General features: G+C 39.6%; 1 protein-coding gene across 1 annotated transcript in view; it reads left to right on the top strand.

Annotated features, from left to right (window-relative positions):
* Positions 1–24441, top strand: part of LOC122790513 (solute carrier family 12 member 6-like) — a 1559275-nt gene that overhangs the window by 993375 nt on the left and 541459 nt on the right. Inside the window, exons 4-7 of the mRNA XM_044058063.1 lie at positions 5158–5684; positions 14299–14326; positions 15322–15376; positions 22318–22448. Coding sequence (XP_043913998.1) covers positions 5158–5684; positions 14299–14326; positions 15322–15376; positions 22318–22448 — 741 coding nt within the window. The remainder of the gene's footprint in view (positions 1–5157; positions 5685–14298; positions 14327–15321; positions 15377–22317; positions 22449–24441) is intronic.

Here is a 24441-nt window from a genome sequence, read left to right on the forward strand (position 1 = left end):
CATAATCCTGAATACTTCATCGTATCCTTTGCCAATAAGTAAGGGTATTGCCGAACCAAGTCATGGGCAGGTAGATAATTTACCACTATGGCCTTTGTTTTAGCCTCATTCATTTTATATCCCAAAAAGACTTGAAACATTTTCAAAATGTTCCACAGCACTGAGATGTTCTTTTATAGATTTATTAGTACAAAATAACATTATCTGCAGAAAGGGCCAGCTTTTCTTGACTATCATACCAGTTATGTCCATAAATTTCAGAGTATCGTAGTTTCTTTGCCAATGGATCTAAATATAAAACAAATAACAAAGGGGATAGAGAACACTCCTGTCTGGTTCCTCTGTTCAAACACAACTTATCACAGAGGAATCGTCGCACTTTTGCCTCTGCTCCTTATTAAATCCCTCTAATTAACTTTATTATTGTATCAGAGAATGCAGTTGCTTCCAAGTACCCAACTCATAAAATCTCAACTTACTCTGTCGAATGCTTTCTCTGCATCAAGACCCACCAACAACAGTAATATTTTCTTACATTCTGCTTCCTTCTAGATCTTCATTGTTCTGTTAATGTTGTCAGATGTTTGTCTCCCTCCACAAAACCACATTGATCTGTATAGGTCAATTTTGGCAACACCCTTGCTATTCTTTTAACTAGTATAGACATAAACACTTTATAATCATTGTCTAAAATTCAAATGGGTCTATATGAGACTGTGTGGGATGGGCCTTTACCCTCTTTGGGTAACACAGCCATCATAGATTTCTTCCAGGATGCCAGTGTTTCCCCTCTTTTTAAAGAACTATTAAATTATTCCTGATGTTTTTTTAACACTTTTATTGAATTATCACTTAAGACACAGACAAGCATACATTCTATAAAAAAAAAAAAAAATGTTAACATTTATAAATATTATATATCACATGTATTCTTTTGTACAGTTATCATCATTTCAACATTAGATAAATTGCTCAGTTCCTGATTTCCCTTAAATGTCATTCCTCCTCCAAAACATTATTCTAAATGTATTGTTCCCACAATTTCAATTTTGTGCTTGTAATGTGCTCCTGCCCGTTTCTAAAGATCCCACTTCCTGTGCTTTTATTTCTGTTGTAATAATTACTGCTTCAGATGCATTTGGTTTAGCGTTTGATTTCCACTTCCTAGTAATGGCTTTTCGGTAGCGACCAGAGGTAAACTTAACAAGGCCTTACTATGGCTAGGCAGTTCAGATCCTATATCCCAGCTCAAAAAATCATTGCCTTAATTACTGCCATTTGATCACCCATTATTTCTGACAGAGTACTCTGTAGAGAATTTTTGAAGTCTGGCAACGCATTACACTCTCAAAACACATGTTCCCGGTTACCTCTTTCTTCTTCATCACACCTTCAACATTTGCCATCTACCCAAGGAAAATTCTTTGGCATCTGCTTTTGGCATAAAAATACCAATGCAAATAGTTCCAAGTAAAAATCCTAAATTTTCTAGACTTTGCTGCATATTTAGGAGCCATACATACATTGTTTACTTGTGACTTGCTATTCCAGTCTCCTCCCAATCTTTTCCAACCTCCTCTGATTAATTCCTTTAGTTATCTTGCAGTACTTTACATAATTCTCCCATTTTAACAACAGATTCTGCTCTACAGTGCAATGAAAAAGTATTTGCTCCCTTCCTGATTTCTTATTTCTTTGCATGTTTGTCGCACGTAAATGTTTCATATCATCAAACAAATTTAAATATTAGACAAAGATAACCCAAGTAAACACAAAATGTAGTTTTTAAGTGATGATTTTATTTATTAAGGAAAAAAAAACTATCCAAATCTACATGGTCCTATGTGAAAAAGTAATTGCCCCCCTTGTTTAAATCATGAAGTAACTTTGGTTAATCACATTTTTGGGAAAGCTGAGTTCAGTTTCACTAGCCACACCCAGGGCTGATTACTGCCAGACCTGTTGAATCAAGAGTTCACTTAAATAGAACCTGTCAGACAAAGTGAAGTAGGCCAAAATATCCCAAAAAGGAAGACATCATGCCGTGATCTTAAGAAATTCTGGAACAGATGAGAAACAAAGTAATTGACATCTGTCAGTCTGAAAAAGGTTACAAAGCCATTTCTAAAGCTTTGGAACTCCAGCCGAACCATGGTGAGAGCCGTTATGCACAAATGGAGAAAACATGGAACAGTGGTGAACCTTCCCAGGAGTGGCCAGCCTAGAAAAATTACCCCAAGAGCGCATCGACGACTGATCCAAGAAGTCGCAAAAGAACCCAGACCAACATCTAGTGAACTGCAGGCCTCACTTGCCTCAGTTAAGTCAGTGTTCATGACTCAACCAAGGGAAAGAGACTGGGCAAAAATGGCATGCATGGCAGAGTTCCAAGGCGAAAACCACTGCTGAACAAAAAGGCTTGTCTCATTTTTGCCAGAAAACATCTTGATGATCCCCAAGACTTTTGGGAAAATATTCTGTGGACTGATGAAACAAAAGTTGAACTTTTTGGGAGGTGTGCATCCCGTTACATCTGGTGTAAAAGTAACACAGCATTTCAGAAAAACAGCATCATGCCAGCAGTCAAACATGGTGGTGGTAGTGTGATGGTCAGGGGCTGCTTTGCTGCGTCTGGACCTGGACGACTTGCTGTGATTGATGGAACCATGAATTCTGCTCTCTACCAAAAAATCCTGAAGGAGAATGTCCGACCATCAGTTCGTGACCTCAAGCTGAAGCACTTGGGTTCTGCAGCAAGACAATGATCCAAAACACACCAGCAAGTCCACCTCTAAATGGCTTAAAAAAAACAAAATTAAGGTTTTGGAGTGGTCTAGTCAATGTCTGTACTTGAATCCAATTGAGATGTAGTGGCATGACCTTAAAAATGTGGTTCATGGTCAGAGACCTTCTAGTATGGCTGAATTTAAACAATTCTGCAAAGAAGAGTGGGCCACAATTCCTCAACAGTGATGTGAAAGACTCATTGCCAGTTATCGCAGTTGTTGCTGCTAAGGGTGGCACAACCAGTTATTAGGTTTAGGTGGCAATTACGTTTTCACATAGGGCCATGTAGGTTTAGATAGTTTTTTCCTTAATAAGTAAAATCGTCACTTAAAAACTGCATTTTGTGTTTACTTGGGTTATCTTTGTCTAAAATTTATATTTGTTTGATGATCTGAAAATTTAAGTGCGACAGACATGCAAAAAAATAAGAAATCAGGAAGGGGGCAAACACTTTTCCATTCGTTGCACTGTAGATTCAACTAAAAACTTTAGCAGAGCAGGTCTGTCACTTAGGAATCCCCCATAATCCTCTACTCTGAAATTAATCACTGATCATGAAGACGGTCTCTAGCCTGCAGTCTAAATGTATTCTTGGCCTCTTCCAAAATTTTCCAGATCTTTATCACTTTCTTCCCTCCTCACTTCCAAACTTCCAGAGAAATACTGTCTTTTCATCTCCTGTCTTAAATATTAGTTGTTGAACCTCGTGTTCCTCTTTGGTCTAATTAAGTCTTCCATAAATACTTACATTTATGCTGTTTCTTGGGTTCCATGTTCCTCTGCTGTATACAGATTTTATTAAAATTTCTGAAATATCTCTAATACCTTTACAGGATCTCAGATTATTTTTCTTGTTATAGGCTCCCTAAGTTTGACAACAACATTTTCATTGCTGTGTCACCTAAGTCATTGTGTTAAAGTTTTTGTGTTGTGGAGTTATTAGAAAAAAAAAACAGTTACTTAAAAACTTTTTTTTGCAGGAAGACATATTGGGTACAAGGGAAGGTGAGGTGGGGTGAGCTGGTCAGTGCTACAGTGCAGGTCTGGAGTGTAGGCTTTGGGTTAGCGGGTCAGTGTACAGTGCAGTAAAATGAGCACAGTGCAATAGTCCTTTATTTAAAGACATTAGTACATTTGCTTTTTCAAAAAACTGGGCTCTGTGACTGGATTGGGAATTTACTCCTTATAGGGTCATCCCACTTTTGGGTGTTCTAGACACCCTTATTGGGTAAAACTTTGAAGAAAATCATGGATTATATTATTGGAAACAATTTGTACTAGACCCCCTGCTTACAAATTGGAATTCCTTTTGTGAAAATTTTGCATTAGGTGAAATTGCCAGTAATACCTATGTTAGTCTTATTGGCAAATTGAACAGTAGCAAATTAAAATGTATTACTCATTATGACTGGTGATTATTGATTGATTTGACACTTAAGGTTCACACCCCACATATGCCATCCTGCAGAGTATCTCCCAAATCTATAAAATGTCATTAACTCCCAAATACTCCAGTTTAGGTAACTATAGAATAATGTTGAGGAATGACTTGAATGTTGACTTAGATATGACTGGACAAAGCATGTACCGATTTCTAGATCCGACTCATAATCTAGGAAATTCTGTTATTTTTTTTTTTTTTTGCTTTGAGTGCCAACTCAAATATTTCTACACTCCAGCCTAACTACAAATGATGTTTCCCGGATTTCCACCCTTTTGTTGACGTCAGTGTATGGTGGTAGGGAACTGGTTGGACATCTTTTGGGACTTCCCCGTGTTACAGGATTTCAAGGAGGGTAGTTGAAAGTATGTTTAGATATGGGTCAGACCAATTTGTCTTGAACCAGATGAGTTTTCTCTTGGTGATTTTTAAATGTACAAACCTTTGTAAACAAGTCATTAATCTTTTAAACACGATGTTGCTCTTCGCTAAAAAAAAAATGTATTAGTAGAAGATGGAAAACTCCAGAAGCTCCTACCTGTTTGGATATGTATTAACTGTTGAATGAGCAGGCAGGGTATGAGACAAAAGTAAGAGACTTTAAAGGAGCAGGTGAAGTCTAAATGGTCTCGCTGGTTTCAGTTTGTTGATTTGTTTCATGATGATTACCTGATTAGATAGTTTAGTGATAAATCAAGCATGTTATAATTCGCCAACATGTTTGATTTTATTAGTTTTTACACAATGGAATATTTATTTTTTTAGGATTAGACAGCCAAAATTGGTTTTGTATGATTATTTGCTATTCATTTCAGTTTTTTTTTCTTTTTTAATCTGTTTGTTAAAGTGACAAAACTATGTACATTAATTGTATTTTTACCTGTATTAGTTTGGCTGGTATTAATAAGTGGTTATTAAGAGGAAAATAGGAAGAGGTCATTCTACTGGAAGGGAGAGGAAGAGGTCATCCTACTGGAAGGGAGAGGAAGAACTCATCCTACTGGAAAGGAGAGGAAGAGGTCATCCTACTGGAAGGGAGAGGAAGAGGTCATCCTGCTGGAAGACAAAGGAAGAGGTCATCCTACTGGAAGGGAGTGGAAGAGGTCATCATACTGGAAGGGAGAGGAAGAGATCATCCTACTGGAAGAAAGAGGAATAGCTCATCCTTCTGGAAGGGAGAGGAAGAGATCATCCTGCTGGAAGGGAGAGGAAGAGGTCATCCTACTGGAAGGGAGAGGAAGAGGTCATCCTGCTGGAAGAAAAAGGAAGAAATCATCCTGCTGGAAGAAAAAGGAAGAGGTCATCCTACTGGAAGGGAGTGGAAGAGCTCATCATACTGGAAGGGAGAGGAAGAGGTCATCCTACTGAAAGAAAGAGGAAGAGGTCATTCTACTGGAAGAAAGAGGAATAGCTCATCCTGCTGGAAGGGAGAGGAAGAGATTATCCCACTGGAAGGGTGAGGAAGAGATCATCCTACTGGAAAGTAGAGGAAGATCTCATCCTGCTGGAAGAAAGAGGGAAGAGGTCATTGTACTGGAAGGGAGGGGCAGAAGCAAAGGCAACAAATTGTAGGGATTCAGTTATTCCCCGAATCTGGAATGGCTTTTGGAGATGAAGTCCTCAGAGGTACCGATGAAAAACTGATGAGGGGTAAGTAGGGATGGAGAGAAGGTAGAACAGTAATTGTGCTTAAAGGGCTGACTAGATTTGGTTATCACCTCATGCTGTCAAGCAAAGGAAATGTAAATAAATGAATGAATAAATTAAGTAAATAGTTTGTTAATCAGGTAAGCCCTGTGAAAGCACATTCCCTTTTCAGGAAGCAATCCGGGAGTAATATTTGGTTTAGTGAATAGGATTGCACAGTAGATCAGAGACTGTAGGAATCAAACACAAGACTGATGCAGGGTCTATACCTAGCAGCCCATTGTCTTAAACATGTGTGCCTTTTACGTGAATCTACTCCTAAAATTATATGTATTGTGGGCATGGTATGCCATATGTATTACATAACAATATACAGGCATGAATTGGGATCTGTCATTATCTGCTTTCTTACTATATTGCATTACATTTGTTTCATAGTAAGCTTCCAGGTTAAGCCCAATATGTTTTAATGTTTTACCTTTACTTAGTTATTTTACTGACTTTTTCAATAACCTCATAATTGCATACTCATACACCTACAGATGTACGTGTGTGTTTGTCATGAAATAGTCTAAAACTCAAAACCTCAAGCCTCAAAATATCTAAAAAACAATCCAAAACACTGAAAACTCATGTCAAATAGCAAAATACTGATTAATTATATCCATCTAAAAATACCTTATATCTTACACCCCTACTACAAAACCAAGATTAATTGCTGTCTTGTTATTGGTACTGTTAGGAAAAGGGTTAGGGTGAGAGTTAATGTTAGCAAACACGAGTAAGGTGAGCAGGGGACATTTTGTACTGTAACCCTTCATGTAAGTGCAGTTTTTATTGTCTGTCACCAGTTGGCATACTGGTTTAGGTATTCACCTGCCATGCACAAGGTACAAGGTTTGATTCCGACCTCTGATCAATGCCTGCTTGGAGTTTGCATGTTCTCCCTGTGTCTCTGTTGGGTCAGAAAAACATGCTGAGTGTTTCCATCTTAAACTCCGCCAATAATGGAGCTGTGAGCACAAGCTCTAGATGATATCCTGTAAGGGGAAGAGAAGTATAGGTCAACCGCTTTTGGCATCTACTGTAGCTATGTACGGGTAGGTAGCTATGTAAGGATACTGTACTGTATCCTGTTCTACGACCTACACCAGGGACCCATACTAATGGTAGGAGGGGTGTACTTGCCCTATTAGCCACAGTGTGTGCCCGCCATAAAGCCCAGTTGCCTAGCCTGGGTTACCTGGGATAGCTCTGCTGAGTGAAAGCTGAATGTCAAACCAATCAGCCCGCCAAACATGAACTAAGAATTGTTGCACTCAGTGTAGGTTTACTGACAGGATGCAACTTGGAAGTGGATGACATAATGGTAAGGAAGAGGCTGGACATCCTATGTATCCAGGAGACAAGGTGGAAGGGCAGGGCAGCAAAGCCACTTGGCTTAGGATCCAGAGTCTACTATTCATGAGTCCTCCGCATCCTGGAGAATATAGACATCTGTGCAGTTTCTGAGACACGGTTTAAAGCTGCAGAGAGCTCACGGGCAGTGCAAGGTTTCAGTGCCTTCTGCACTTTTAGTTCAGTGGCTGCACAGACAAGGGCTAAAGGTGGAGGTGTCTCAATATACATCAATAATAAGCATACCTCAAGGGTGGTCAAACAGGATGATATGCTGGAGTTTCTCTACGTGCAGGTCACCATAGATAAAGTCCAGTACCATATGCATACTTAAACCACTCACCATCCAACCTAACACCCTACACATGGGAGACTTTAATCACCCCCTCTATAGATTGGGTTTCCTACATGGTCTCAAATCTGCAGGCATAGAGATTTCCGGACTTCATAAATACAAACACCCTTAACCATTTAGTGTGTACACCCACTAGAGGTTCCAACATGGTGGACCTTGTACTCACAAATATAAAAGAATGTTGCACCATCCCAATGTTACGTCCTCCCTGGTAAGGTCTGTCCATAAAGCTGTCTCTTTCAAAATCAACTCAGTAACTCCAGTAAACCCAGAAACAGTTAGGAACTATTCCAAGGCAAATCACCTTTTATTAAGTGATAGTTTGGGTTAGGAGGGGCATTGAATTTTGATAGCAGTCTATGCAGAATTGTTCCCTGAAACTCTGCACAACCATGTCAGTGGCTGCATAGAGACTATTGTATGTACCAGAAGTAATCCTAAAACTAACTCCAAAAACAAACTGCCCTGGTGGCATCCCAGGTTGAACAGGTTATACAAAAGGAAAAAAATCGTCAAAGTAAACAGGCAGCTAAGAAGGCTAGTCAAGTACAATAATGCTAATTTTGAGGTCATGATAGCCTTTCAGGCAAAAGTAAGACCTAAGACCTTTTTCAGCTATGTCAGAAACATCAAGGACAGCACATAGCGGTGTGTTAAACTGGTAGTCAAGGGTGTCACATTCACTGAGCCAAATTATAAAGCAAATCTGCTGGCTGAAAAATTCATTCCAACTTTACAAATGACTGGTGTCAAAACCACAGCTTAAAACTCGGTGGCAAGGTATGCATTATAGTACCTTTAGGAAAGTTGTCCACTCCTGGAAACTATGTCATCAATAAAATACCCTAAGAGTTGACACACTACTCAGGGATCTGGGGACACATACCAACATGTATCCAAGGTAGTAAGGAAATCTATTTTGCTCAATTTATAAGTAAGTGCATGGCATCTGGGTCCAGGGAAGTCATTGTACCTTTATACTCTGCCTTCTTCAGACCCGTCATTGAGTATATTGCCCCCTTCAGTGTGCACCTGACCAGACATATACAGCAAATGGAATGTCCAAAAAGGTTCCTTACAAAAAGAATACCTGGCATAAGCACAACATCCTATGTGGATTGCCTGAAAGCCCATTTTCTGTACTTGGTGTCCTACAGACTCTTGAGGGGTGATCTATGACTGGCATACAAGGTATCCCTGGATCTTACTCTGATAAAGCTTTTGCACACTGACAAAAACAAACAATATTAGAACTACTAGATCTGAACTCCTAAATGTTGCTTGCAACATAAATAGGACATGTTGGAGAGACAGATGTGTATCTCAGAGAATTCCCATTCTCTGGAACAGGCTCCCCATCCATATGAAACAAAGTATGTCCCTAACTCTGTTTAAGTATAACTTGGACCACTGGATGGGAAATTAAAAATTCACTCGTGGTTTGGCACCCACGTATCTGATGGACAGAGGCAGTCAGTAAATAATAAATAATGTCGTAACCAACAATCAACCACTGTATTAACGTCTAAAATGTATAACTTTTAGGACACATTTGGGTTGCATTGCTAGGCTTTTAAAGGCCCTAGTGGTCATTAGCCAAGTATACACCTATAAACCTATTAACATTGCCACTACACAAGACACCCTTGCACACACAAACACGCAAAGAGACACACAACTAACAGTAATATTTCTATCCCCTTACTTAACCCTGACTCTAACCTTAAAATACTCAGACCTGCACACAAACATATAACACCTATCCCTAAATGATCCCTGACCTCAACCCTAACACAAGCACCAACACTCTCAGTCCCTCCAACCCCACTTATCTATTTCAACAAAACATGACTTCAGCATTTGCACTGCTCGACGATCCATACCATCGAAATTAAGCAACCTCCCCAGCTTTTTTCAAACAGATTGACATTCAGTAAAATGCATGGAAACCAAATTCTCTCTCTCTCTATATATATATATATATATATATATATATATATATATAGATATATATATATGCATGGAAACCATATATCTATGTATATATGTGTACATATATATATATATATATATATATATATATGGAAACCATATGTATATATGTATATATATATATGTGTGTGTGTGTGTGTGTATGTATATATGTATGTAGTTAACAACTCAGGGTTTGTGTAGTGACTCAGACACTAGAAGAGTTGGGCCAGGGTGGGTAGGAATGAGCAGGTTTTCGATGTGCTGTTCTGATGTTCTTCATTCCACATTGCTGCAGTCCTAACTATTGGGTTTTTCTTGCCTCAGTATTTAACGGATGTCAGAAAAAGTGAATAAACTGTGTTCTTGTTGGAACAGATTACCTCATAGGGATTACCATACTTTGTGTATACCTTGTTTGGGGCCTGAGCACGACGTTGTTGGATGCCGCTTTGTGCCTGATTTTAACAACACGACTAGAAGGTTAGAGACTGTGCCAGATTTAGTGTTGGAGCGTTGTAATTATAAAATGAAACAGCAAAGCCTAGAGTGGAGAAACCCGAGTCCCAGGCGTCGGTTCTTTAGAGGGGAAACTCAGTGGAGGAGGTTTTGCCAGGTGTTTCTTTGGAGTCTCAGGAGAGACTTTACTGTTACAGGATGTATCCTCTCAGGAAGTAGGCCAGGCTGAGGGGCTTCTCAGGTGGCTGTTCTTCCCTCTCTTCCTAAGGTGGTCAGAGCCTGGCAGGCCGAGTTTTGCTTCAGTGGGGGTTTCTCCTAGTGCTTCGGGTCTTTGCCTAAGAAACATATGCTTAAAATGGCAGAGGATTTGATTACTATGATTAGGGGTTCTATGCCCCCCTGATAAGAGGCCTAGGGTGTGGGGAACCTGAGAGTTTTTTTTTTGACAATGCTTCTGATGTGGATGATTCTACTCCTTCAGCTTCCCCTCCTGAGTTTTTCATTTTCAGAGACTCTGCATTCCATGAGGGAGCATTTTTAAATGGGAAGGTCAAGATTTCTCTGATTTACCTCCTGTTTTGAATGTGGTGGAAGATGTTTTGCAGAGGCTTCTCTGAATCCTGATTCTTGCCTCCTGCCCCAGTTAAACGATGGGTGGGTATTATAAGGGTGCCTGAAGCTAAGTATCTTGTGTAAAAATCCTGTCCCTCCTGATAAAGAGGCAGGGCTTTGGATAGATGGGTTGAAATCTAAGGTGGATGCTCTGGCGGAAGGGTATTGAGTGTAAAAGTTGCAGGATTTAGTTCATGTGTCTGAACAGGTGGGTGTGGCTGCCACTGGTTCTGTTCTTCGTAGGCACGCCTGGTTTTTGAAGAAAATGGAGGACAAGGCTAAGTCTAGGATGGACTTATCCTGCTTATGATTCCCAGTCTAGGGGTAGGTCTAGACGTGGTAGGGGGCAAAGCTCAGGGGTTCTTCGGACTAGAGGAGGAGTTCCCCTGCTCAGACATCATTCACCACGGTTACAGGGTTTACTTCCATACCTTGCCTCCCTTCAAAGGGCATGCAGACATTCCCTCCTCTACAGACAAGAGCCATTCAGCTGGTTCCTGTGCCAGAAAGGGGCCTAGATTTTATTCTTCTCGCCTCCTCCTACAAAAAGAGGGAGGGGAACACGTGGAGACCAATTTTTTCTGCATTGCCCTTTGCTTATCTACTACCAGGAGTATTCCAAAGGTTCTGGCCAGTGATCCATTGATTACTTCAGGCTAAATCTATCCTTACTTGGACGATTGCCTGATTCTGGCTCTTCTGGGTGTGAGACTGAATACAGCAGCAGATGGCCTTTTTAACCCCGGACAAACTTCCATCAACTATCTCTTCAGTCGGGCTGACTGCAAGGACAGTCCTTCAAGCCTTAGGGTTCATGGCATCTTTGTTTCTGGGTGCTCAATGCCAACTGCATAGTATATATGAACAATGGTATCTCATCTCAAAAATGTATGGACACACAGCACAGCCAGATTTTCACACAAATATTACCTATATACCTTGCATTTTGTTTTTTTTTGGTGGTGGGCAGGAATGTCAAAGTCAAATTCTAACGACAGATGCCTCAGACATTTTGCTGGAGGAGCTCATCTAAAAGGAAGGATACAAGACAAGTGGGGCCTGCCAGACTGCAGCATCTACATATCAACATGAAGGAGATGTTAGCAGTGTGTTAATTCTAACAGACAACACAACTGTCATGTGGTACATCAACAAACAAGGGGAACACATTCTTACCCATTGTGCGCAAGCAATGATTTTTTGGGATTCAGGCAAGGTTTCTGCCGGGAGCACAGAACTCCTTAGAGATGTGTTTAAGCACAAATCATGGATACTGGATCTTCATGTATTTCAAAGTTTGACAGTGTCCTGGGAACTCCAGACATAGATCTGTTCACTAAACCACCAGCTGCCAAAGTTTTGCACAAAGAGGTTTCATCACACAGCTTGGAAAGTGGATGCTCTTTCTTTCAGTTGGAAAAATCTTCACACCTCTGCCTCTTCTTCCAAAGGTGCTTCTAAAGGTCAGACAAGACAAGCCAAGGATGATTTTAATAGCTCCAGATTGGCCTCGGGCAGCACTGGTACCAACTGAGAGTCTGGTAAAAGAAGCCTCCATGGCCTTTACATCTGTTGTCTCAGAAGGACGGTCGTCTGCTCAATGTCATTCACTCTCTTCATCTAACAGCCTGGCATATTCTGTTTTGAAAGACAGCAGGTCTCAACTTCCTCAACAAGTTTTAAATGTGATTATGGAAGCCAGAAGAGAAAAATGGAAGAGATTTTTATTTTGGACTGCAGCAAAGAATTTGGAGATTTCAGAGCCTAATTTGAGTGTGGCTCTTCAATATCTTACTGAGTTATTGGACAAAGGTTTGTCTTTCTCTTCCATTAAGATTCATGCTGCAGCAATTTCAGCTCACTATGATTGTGACCCACCATTGTTTTCACATCCTTTGTTCAAGCAATTTCTTAGAGGGGCAAAGAATATAAGACTACTCCTGCTTGGGATCTCAATTTTGTGTTGGAGAAACTTACTCTACAACCTTTTGAGCCTGCAGCTACTGCTGAACTGAAATACTTGTCATGGAAGACTGCTTTTTTGTTGGCCATTACTTCTGCAAGAAGGGTTTCTGAGTTACAGGCCCTTATGACGGTTGAGCCTTTTTTGATTTTTCATAAGGATAGGGTATCATTACGTACTAATCCTTCCTTTATGCCTAAAGTGGTTTCTAGTGTGGCTTTAAACCAAACTATTCATTTGCCTACGTTTTATGCAGATCCCCAAAATAAAGGGAAAAGATTTTGCACACTTTAGATGTACACAGGCAATTCGTTATTATTTGAGCAGGACTAAGGATTTTAGGCAGTCTCAGCAGTTGTTTGTTTCTTTTGCTTTGAGTTCTCAGGGCAAGCCTGTGTCAAAACAAACTATTTCTAGATGGATTGGGTGTTGCATTGCATTTTGTTATTCCCATCATGGCAAGGAGATTCCAGCTGGGATTAGGCCTCATTCCACTAGGGCTACTGCCACTTCAACAGCATTTCTGAGGGGTGGCAACTAAGGATATTTTGGAGGCAGCTACTTGGAGTTCAGTGCATACTTTTCTAAGCATTATCACCTTCCTCTCTACTCTAAGTCTAGGGCTGGTGTTGTCAGTTCCTGCTTCCTTATGATTTGCCAGCCTCCCTTACCTCTGCTTTGGGATTCTACCCAATAGTTAGGACTGCAGCAATGTGGAATGAAGAACATAGTACAGTTTTGTACCTACCATAAATGTAGATGCTCCTTCCCTCTGTGTTTAGGGGTGGTTGTGTAGGTGAGGTTGTATTCTGCTAATTTTGTATATTTTGTATATATATATATATTTTGGTGCAGGTATGTTGGGAGTTTTTGGTTTTTGGCCTTATCTTTTCAGGGTCTTCTGACATCTGGGGCAAGAAAAGACGACTGGACAGCGGACTACCCAATAGTTAGGACTGCAGCAATGTGGATCCTCGAACATCTACATTTATGGTAGGTACAAAACTGTACTTTTTTTATTGTGTACAGAATAATATCATCTGCAAATAAAGCAAATGTTTTGGATTGCCATACCAAGTATATCCTTGAATTTCTGAGTTCCTTATTTTCTTTGCCAATAGCTCCAACTGGCAAATAATAAATGGGAAAGAGGACACCCCTGCCTGGTTCCTCTATTCAGATATGACTTGTAACCCACCCACTTTAATTTTTGCCTCTGATCCCTCATATATTCTCCTAATTAACCGTTTTAACTGTATGATTGCATTAGGGAATGCAAATGCTTCCATTACCCTACTTGTAGTCCCAGCTTACACTTAAGAAGCTTGTTGATACCTCCACATCAGAAGTGGATGTAGGGGTGGGGAGTAGGGGCAACAATTGCCTTCATGGCTACCTGGTTAATGGCTCATCCTCATGGTTGTTAACTCCATGACAGGTATCACACATGACTCAAGTTCCGGTGAGGAAGACTTGTTGATCTGCAGACATGAGAGCAAAAGCACCTAAAAAAGAAGAAAGAATAAATAAAAAAGAATCCTTCATGCCTATCATGAAGTTTCAGTTTGTGATTGGTGACATGTCCACTACAATCAGTTTGCTTTGTATATAAATTGTAGAATCATGACTGCGTCCCACAGAACGTTGCAGTTTGTGTAACTGTAGGACACTTTGTTGTTGTTGTTGTTGTTGTGTCTTTTGGGTTTTCCCGGTTAGGGCTCGCCACAGTGGAACTCCGGTCCGCTAATGATTGGCAGTAGATATTTACATGCCGACTTGCCAGCCCTGACGCACAACCTTCAACGAAGGTACGCCCATTCACACATGTCTCCACACAGAAGACGCTCTAGCTAAGAATCGAACAGGACAACATCTTACTGTGAGGCGACAACGCTACCGTAGCACCACCACTGCAGTACCTTAATCTTGCTAATTCTATTGTATCTGTAGCATTACTTTTATGTTACTTTAAACTGTTTTGTTTGCAGTGGATAATTTTCTCCCCGTATCTCCCCTTACAAGGGGCTGAAGGTGCTATGCTGAGCTGGTCTTAACTGTTATTAAATCCGTAAATAAAATGAAAGAAAAGAGTTTACAGGCTGTTTTACAGTTAGTCACGGAGAGAGAGTTTGAATTAGATGCTTATCAAAGCTATGACATTTCAGATACTGAACACATTCTGGGTTTGCTTAAAAATTAGCCAGCTTCATTCTGTGATTAACTTTCTGTTTTTTTCTTGCCTTTTATTATTTTTCAGATATGATTTTAGAATATTAAGCTGGTTCTTTGTTCTGTTTTTAACTTCCATGTTTTACAGAGTGGAAGAGGCTGTCCCATAACTCCACCTTCTATCTCCAAAACGTGGAACAAATGGGCAAAATGTGGAACACTAGTAGTTTGCTAACACATTCAACTGGGGAGTTCAGAGATGGTTAAATTGTGTTATTGTATACTTATAAAATATTTTTGATGAATCAGTATGATTTAGTATTATTTACTAAAGACAGCGTTTAAAAAAAGTCTTGACACTGAATGTGTAACAGACCCATTAAGTGTGGAACAGAGAAGAACATGGATTTTTTGTGTCAAAATAAGGAATTTTCCTCATAATGAGGTACACATGAGAGGTATGGGGTGGCACTGTTTTATATGAATTCTAACCAAGTACGTTTCTTTTTTTTTCTTCAGACAATGTTGACGGCTATATCGATGAGTGCAATAGCAACTAACGGAGTGGTGCCAGGTAATGCAAACATATTACACACAATTAACTACAGTACATTATCAAATCGTGCAAAACGTTCAAGAGATGGGGTTCATTAGTGAATGGTATTAAAATAAGGATCTGAGGATTGAAGAGGAGCTCCGTACATAGTCTAGGTAGAGAAGAATAGCTGTTAGTAGGGCAAGTTGTCAGATGTAATATGTTTATGGAAAGGAAGGGAAGAGATCTCTAAGGCTTTAATTGCACTAGTCTGGACAGAAAGAGTTATATATACAGTAGTTAAAGCGTTACCATGGCATGTTAATAGCACTCATTTACCACTCAGTACATGTACTGGTGGTGTCTTAGGCTGGATTTTATCTTCTGGCAAATAAAATATTTGTGTAAAAATAGACATATAAAGTACCTTAAGTTGCAGTATACCCAAGTAGGCATCTTCAATATTAATGAACTGTACAACAAAAGAAAAAGAAACTTCCACAGCTAAGGAATAAACTCAAATTACCTTATTTTAAAAGAAATATTAAAAAGGCCTGTAAAAACCTGCCATAAGATCAAAATTTGCAAAGCTTCCCAGGTGAAGATACTTTCAGCCATGTTGTCCGACTGGAAGATTGTCAGTGGTTAAGCTTATTAGAAACAGACCAACCTCCCTTTTGGGGACAATACAAAATCAAGAAAAGTATCCCATGTCATTAAACATTTGGGTAAGGGTTACATTCTTTTCACAAGGCAAGGGGTGAAGTGTTTCATCTTTCAATTTACGTCAGTGAATGTAATACTACCCGGAGGTAATCACCTCAAAATCTTAAGATCCCTCATTTCTCAGCCTACTTAATACCAAGTAAAGTTTGTTTATAATGGCTTGAACTCCTTAGTTGGGATTGTACAGTATGGTAGCCCTTGTTAATAGAGCAAGCAGTAGTTTATCTAGTTTTGTTCAGTTAATATTGAAGGATTCAAAAAGTCCTCATTGTTTACACTAATTGACCGACACAGCTGTTCATTTATTTCCTTGGCAAGAACATGATACTGAGACAGGTAATGGCCACTGTGAGAAAGACCTCAATACTGGCTCATTCACGTGTCTCTAAATCGAACAATTAACACTGTCAGACGTGACCATACTAGTGTTTTCACAAGCTGTGCATGCATTGCATTAGTGACACCACTCCGCGGCACGCGCACAAACAAGCATTCAGATACCCGTACACACACACACACACACACATACACACACACACACACACACACACACACACACACACACACACACACACACATACATTCATGCCCCTATAGGCACACACTAAGTCATCTCAGACACATGCTAAGACAGTCATCTTCACTGAATTTGCCTGCACCTCGAGTACCCCATCGAGAGTGAATGGGTGACTGCCATAATTTTATGGAGATCAGTTTTTCCTCCTTCAGTAAAGTTTTACTTGGCCAAGAAAATTGGGGGCTGTGAATATTTCTTGGGGAGAGAACAAAGCTAATGAACATTAGGCACTTCCCCAGATTTCCTGCATTAGGATGCAGCTTCACCCACAAGATCAGGCTCCATACTGAAGCCCCCTCAGTGGAACAGCAGTCAGTGAATTTCAGAGGCATAGCTCTGTGCTGAAATCTTCCAAGCTGAGGCTTCTGCATCATCCTAAGCCTTTCTGAATCCCAGATTCCTGTTTTGTTGTTGCAAAGTTTTGAAAACCCAGGCTGAGCCTGAAATTGGTCAGTACTGACCAGTGCACCACACCAGTAAACAAATATAACCAAAACAACTATTTATTTATATTGAGCCTGTTGCTTGTTAACTGTTATGCAATTAAAAAAAACGCAAAGCCAAGTACAAACTAGATATCGCCACAGCCTGCAAGTTTAACCATAAAACGTTTTTTAACTATACAAGTCTTATAAGTAATACTCCAAACGTTGCAGATTTGATTTCTAGTGGTACCACCTTTGCTATTATACTCACAGATAAATTAATTTCTAGTTCTTCCCTCTTACCCCTTCTCTATACTCAGCTAGTGCACACATTCCCAAAAATTCTGTTTATTTTTATGTAATTTACTTTTTCCCTTTCTAACATCTCACTTCCATTTTTTTTACCTTTTTGACAATATTTAGCACTTCAGTGACAGTTGTTTTAGTTTTCTGATTTACATTTTTTTCTAGTAACTATTTTTTTTTTTAGCCAGTATCATTAAACTTAGTGAGGCCGTACTATGTCTGGGTAATTCAGATCCAATATCCCAGCTTAAAAGAATAATTTTCTTTCTTACAACTATTTGCTTCCCCAACATTTCCGACAAAGTATTCTGTTGGGAATGTATAAGATCCACCAACTTGTTGCATTCTTCAAAAACATGTTCCCAGTTATACATCTCTTTCCCATCATATCTCCAGAATTTGCCGTCTTCGTCAGGAAAAATTCTCTGAAGATTGCTGGGAGTATAAAAATACCTATGCAAATTCTTCCTAGCAAAATTTCAAAACCTTCTGTACTTTGTTGTATACTTTGGAGCCATACAGATGCCCGACCATTGTTCCTTTGTATAATCTGTTCCATTCTCACTTGTCAACCATTTCTGTTTATTTTCGTTGAATGAAATAGAAACTGGAAAGGCAAGGCTGGAATGTGTATCTAAAGAAATGTAGGCGGGATCAGGACATTTTCTGGTGACCTGTAATGTTTTATATTTTTTTATCAACAGTACAATGTACTGTATACTCACTGGTTAGAGTTTGATGTTATGGCTAAATGAGGCAGCCCGAGTTATAGTTTGTGTGTGGCAGGTAGGGTGATAAGGGCTGGGACTGCTATTTAGAAATGTCTAGGAAATTCTTGTATATTTGCTACTGGTGATATAGATGGATTGTTTGTGATTCACTGGTTGGATTTAGCAGCAGCTATATACTGTTCTAGAAGATCCTAAGCTTAGCTTTGTGATGCTGTTCTGTTTGGTAGTTGAGACTGCGTGTATTGGTTTCTAGGTCTTCTGTAATTGCACTGAGATGTTGGAGTTTTTGATGTGGTAACTTTTCCATAACTGATCTCTTGTATTGCTCGGCAGGTGTAATGGTTTCATCAGGTTATCAGCTTAGACTTTATTGGAATAGTACAAATAGGACCCAGAAAAATTTGTTTCAGAGGGTGTCACTGAAGAATTATAGTGCTATATGTACAATATTGAGTGGTATTGAGAGGAGCTTGGTTAGTTATTGTACATATGATTAGCTTACAGTACCTATAAGTAGCTTACAGTGAATGGTACTGAGAGGGGATTAGTTAGTTGTTGTACATGCGATTAGCTTACAATGAGGGATATTGAGAGGGGGTTAGTTACAGTATGTACAATTAATTTACAGTACAATTAGCCTACAGTATGTATGATTAGCTTATGGCACATGTGATTAGCTTACAATGAGTGGTATTGTGAGGGGATTAGTTAATTACGGTACATATGATTAGCTAACAGTGAGTGGTATTTAGAGGTGGGTTTGTTAGTTATGGTACGTACGATTAGTTAACGATACAATTAGCTTACGGTATGTATGATTAGCTTACGGTACATATGATTAGCTTACAATGAATGGTATTGTGTGGGGGTTAGTAACAGTTCATATGATTAGCCTACAGTACATATGATTACCTTACAATGAGTGGTTTTGAGTGGGGGTTAGTTAATTATGGTATATATGATTAGTTTTATGATAGGTTATGGTACATATGATTAGCTTACAATGAGTGGCACTGAGAAGGGGGTTAGTTATGCTTAAAACTGAGCTTCACTTAATTTGACTTACATGAATTGTACATAGGATTTGCATACTGTAGCTTAATTTAAGAATAGTATAATCACTTACATGCATCCCTGTTTTGTTCTTTTTCCACTTAATTAATCAGATTTATTTTTAGCCACTTTTTGGCTCCCTGCAGCCGACCATCAACGGCTACTAGTTCCTTCTCTTGTTCAGTGGGCCTAACAGTCCCACCTCAGCCTCCTCCAGGCTATACCCGACCCGTGTTTGAGATTGATGAGGAGATCGAGAACCTGCTGTAGCATCGTAATTGTTGCTGCTGAGTGTTTTACTCACTTTTTTCCCACCCTGAGCAAACCTAGTTACGTCCCTGAAGATGGGACTTGCAGTGGGCATCAGCACTGATCTGATCCTCACTTGCACAAAGGGCTGATGTCAGCAAGATGTCCTGTCCACCTTCAGTAGCTCCTTTCGCATTTGTTTTGCTGGTATCAACCACGGAAATCTGCCACACTAATGTGCAAAGCAAGGACTAACTACAAATCTTTCTTTAACTGTAGTAAAAGTTTAAGAAGCAACACTCAATATTGTTCTGAACTTTTCCTTGATGGGACCCCCAACTCTGACCTAAATGGCTTTGCAGGTATAGTAACGAATACGTTTTCTGCAGTTTTACCACAAAGCATATATGCCAGTGCCTTTTGTCCAAGAATCCCTTACACCATCTACCATCGCTAAATGTTCTTAAGGTGTTGTCTGGTAAACAAAAGTACTTCGCCCAAGGGTCCTGACAACATATCATAGTGCATTTTAAACAGCATTCGGCAGACTGTAGTGAACTTGTACTTAAACTGATTAATCTAAGCCTAGCCAAAGGTTATTTTCCCAAATCCTGGCCTACTTGTGCCACCAACACTGGACATTACAAAGCAGTCAATCTTAGGAGTGCAGTCTGTAAAGCTGTGTTAAACATCGGTAGTCCCTTCAAGAGGGTTTCACAAGCTATTGACAATGATCATGGTGTTCATACAGTTTGTCCTGATCTGGCCAAAGCATTTAGCACCATACCTTGTGCCAGAATTGTAAGGAAACTGTCATCCCTAAACCTAGATCCATATGTAGCAAGATGAAACACCAGCTGGCTGAAAGACAGAACCCACAATGTTTGTGTGGGAGGTACTTTTTCAGATGTGCTAAGATCACCAATGACGTCTCCCAGTTGTCTGTACTAGGCCCCCTCCTGTTTGGTATCTACTTCTCTGATCTCAAATATGATAACCAGGACCTTTGGTTAACCAGATTTACAGATGATTGCAAACTGTGTGTAATTTTCAGAAACCCCTCCTCTATCTGCACCCTTCAAAAAGCGCTTACCCTAGGTAATACCTGGTACGTGGAAAGCACGGGCTTAAATTAAACGCTAAAAGGTTTAGAACTGCTTCTTGTCAGAAAGCAGAAATTAACCACAACATACATAATAGATAGCATACCCATACTAAAAGAAAGGGTAGTAAGGGACCTGGGCACTTGGGATGACTGTTCCCTCTCCAGTGAGCATCACGTGATTGGTATAGTCAGGAAGTCCTTGTACTTAGCAAAACTATAGCCAAAGGTATTTTGTCCCGATCCAAAGAAGTTATTATTCCCCATTATGTAACACCAGATCCAAAGAAGTTATTATTCCCCATTATGTAACACCAGATCCAAAGAAGTTATTATTCCCCATTATGTAACACCAGATCCAAAGAAGTTATTATTCCCCATTATGTAACACCAGATCCAAAGAAGTTATTATTCCCCATTATGTAACACCAGATCCAAAGAAGTTATTATTCCCCATTATGTAACACCAGATCCAAAGAAGTTATTATTCCCCATTATGTAACACCAGATCCAAAGAAGTTATTATTCCCCATTATGTAACACTGCTCTGACCTGTAAAGTACAAAACTGCGTTTGGTATGCATCTCACTTGACATATCAGCAAACTTGAAAAGTCTCAGAGGTTCCTAAAAAAAAAAAATCTGTGGTCTTAAGAACCTTGGTTATCAGGAGAGACTGGATGCCCTGTCCCTGTACTGTGTGTCTTACAGACTCCTGAAGGAGGATCTGTGCCTTGCTTACCTTGCCATTAGAGATTGGTTGGTCCTTGACCCTCCTGTGTGTCAATAAATCAAACAGCTCAGCTAATACTAGATAAAGACAATGTGATGGAGAAATAGATTTGTTGCCCTGAGCCTCCCCATCTCTGAAATTAACTTCGTCAAAACCTAGACTACTGGATTGAGGCTCTCAAGTTTAGCCTGTGAATATCTGGCTGTCCCTGCTTGTGAAAGGGGTAAAGCCTGAAGGGTGAGTATTGCAATGGGTAGATGGTTAGTGAATTAAATATCCTTGAATTTCCTATGAAACTTGTGTACAACTGCTTTGGAAAAAGCTGGTTGTACTTCTGATGCAGACAGTGTCTCCTGGGTGCCTGTTGATATTTTGAGGAATGTAATTGTGATCCTCGAAAAACCAAACTTGTAAATGCAAATAGTAGGAATATGTACTGAGCTCAGATAGTGTTGCCTTGGAGGGTTACCCTTATCCAACATATAGTGACCTTGGAATTAGTATCCCGAAGTAGCAGGAGTGTGGGCACAGGGATTTCAGAACCATCCCCCTACTGTAAAATACAGCAACGTCAGAATTAGTATATGTATAGCAGGGGTGGAGGTCAAGTTCTTTACATCTGGGGTTGTCACACAAATGAATGCTTTAAAGGTGTTATTTTGAATGTCATCATTTTCTGTTTTCTTTGAAGTCACACTATATTTTTCAGAGTTTTGTGATTTGATCAGACATCCAAAGCTAACAAGTAAAATAACAATGGTAAACATTTCTCTGGTGATGGCTGGGGCAGCTCCAGTTAAGACACACTTGTACAAGTGAAACGTCACGTTCACAGTAAAGTAACCAACAGTCTAGATTTATAACTTTCCTGTAGCATTGTGTAAAAGGCATGGTTGCTGTTTATTGTGTTGAATGCTGGAAATAATGTATATTGTGTACTGTTATGTGAGAAGAAAAGAAAGCCATAGCTACACTAAGTTAATTTAGTGCACATTTTAGACAGGAAAATGACTGTCTTCCCAGTGCTGTTTTATGTATACCAGCCTTCATTCACCTTCTTTCTCTATCTGTGTTTGCAGCCGGAGGATCCTATTTCATGATTTCTCGTGCATTAGGTCCAGAGTTTGGAGGGGCTGTTGGTCTCTGCTTTTATCTTGGTACCACCTTTGCTGCTGCTATGTACATCCTGGGAGCAATTGAAATCTTCTTGGTGAGTGACTGACTTTGCTTTCTCTTTGTTTTTTAGTGGTCTCAACTCTGATTTCACTGTGTGTGTGTGTGTGTGTGTGTGTGTGTGTGTGTGTGTGTGTGTGTGTGTGTGTGTGTGTGTTGTCTGTGTCTGAGTCTGTAGGACAGAGGGTACAGAGATGTCTTGATGTGTATTTCTGTGTTTCACTAATGCTGAATTCCCTTGCAGAATTGTGCACTGTTACAGAGCAGTGCTGATGTCCACCTCTGTGTTTCACTAATGCTGAATTTCCTTGCAGGACTGTGCACTATTACAGAGCTGAACTTGTGTGTGTGTCTGTGTTTTACTAGTGCTGAATGTCCTTGTAGGGTTTTAAACCATGTTACAGAGCTGTGTATGTCTGTGTTTCACTAATGTTGAATTTCCTTGCAAGACTGTACACTGTTACCGAGCTGAGCTGGTATGTATATGTCTGTGTTTTACTAGTGGTGAATGTCCTTGTAGGTTTTTAAACCGTTACAGAGCTGTGTGATGTGCATGTCTCTGTTTCACTAATGCTGAATTTCCTTGTAAGATTGTACACTTTTACAGAGCTTAGCTGACATGTATGTTTGTATTTCATTAGTACTGAATTTCGTAGTAGGATTGTGCACTGTTACAGAGCTGTGCTGGTATTTGTGTGTTTCAGTAATGCTGAATGTCCTTGTAGGATTCTGTCCCTGTTACAGAGGTTTGCTGGTGTGTATGTCTACATTTCATTAATTCTGCATTTTCTTGTAAGATTGTGCTGTGCCTATGTGTATGTTTGTTTCACAAATGCTGAATTCCGTTGTAGGATTGTGCACCAATACAGAGCTATGCCAAAGTGTATGTCTGTGTTTTCACTGAATTCCATTGTAGGATTGTGCAGCATTACAGAGCTGTGCTGATATGTATGTATGTATGTGTTTCAGTAATACTTAAATTGTGGAGTTGTGCTTTTTGTTACATAGTTGTATGGTAGTGCTACACTTGTCCTTCATTATTGCTGGTTGGTGGCACTTGTGGTCAGGACTCCTTACTATGGAGTTGGACGTTCCATTTCGTACAATCTGTGACATTGTTGAGGCTTCCTCCACAGTTTGGGTGTGGTGTTGTAGTTAGTCTGAGAATCACCAGTTCATGTGTTGCAAGTAACCAAGTCACAGTTACATATTTATTAAAAGTGATTACGTGGTAAATAATAACTTTGTGTGGATAGGTTTCAAAATGGAGCCCCTTACCTTGGATAAAATGTCATTTCCCCAGACACCATTTATGCTTTGTCATGATATACAGTGGCATCATTTAACTAAGTGTCTTAACGCTTTGAAATAATGTGTAGTTAGACTTGTCAAACATTTTAATAACAAAAAATACTGAACTCACAATAGTGTTGCACCACTAAACTAATAAGTAAACCACAACATGGAACTTTATTAACTTATGAGTTAAAGTCAAAAATTAATAAAGTATCTGTCCTGCATTTCATTCCTGTGTCAGTGGTTTTGTTGAACATTTTCTGTCTCTGCAATGTTTTGAGTCAGCAAAGATCTCTAGGATGTGCATTGGCGATGTGTACACCTGTAAAGATGACATAATTTGTTTAGGGAACCTCTCTGAAGAGCAGTTTGTGGCCGAGCTAATGTGGTTATTTGCAGCTGTACCTCTGCTTTAGTCCTTGCATTTTCACACTTAATGGGAGCAGTATATTTCTGTTAGGGTGTGTTGCTCTAGGAAGAACACGAGTGCAGGTGCATCTGTTTAGCTTATGAGCTTGCCATCTGACTCCTAATAGCTGCAAACAAAAATGTTTAATTCTTTTGCAGACTGATGGGTTCTTGTTTTAGGTAATTTCATTTTACCTGTGTACTGTAATTTCTTATGTGTGGTCATGATTATAAGACTGAGAATGCTCTCTGATGATAAAATAAGCGCAGTGCTGCTAATAATAATAATAATAACAATAATAATAATTAATAATAATAACAACAAT

Source organism: Protopterus annectens, chromosome 16.part0 (assembly GCF_019279795.1).
Source record: "Protopterus annectens isolate FY-2018-M chromosome 16.part0, PAN1.0, whole genome shotgun sequence".
Taxonomy (NCBI): Eukaryota; Metazoa; Chordata; order Ceratodontiformes; family Protopteridae; genus Protopterus; species Protopterus annectens.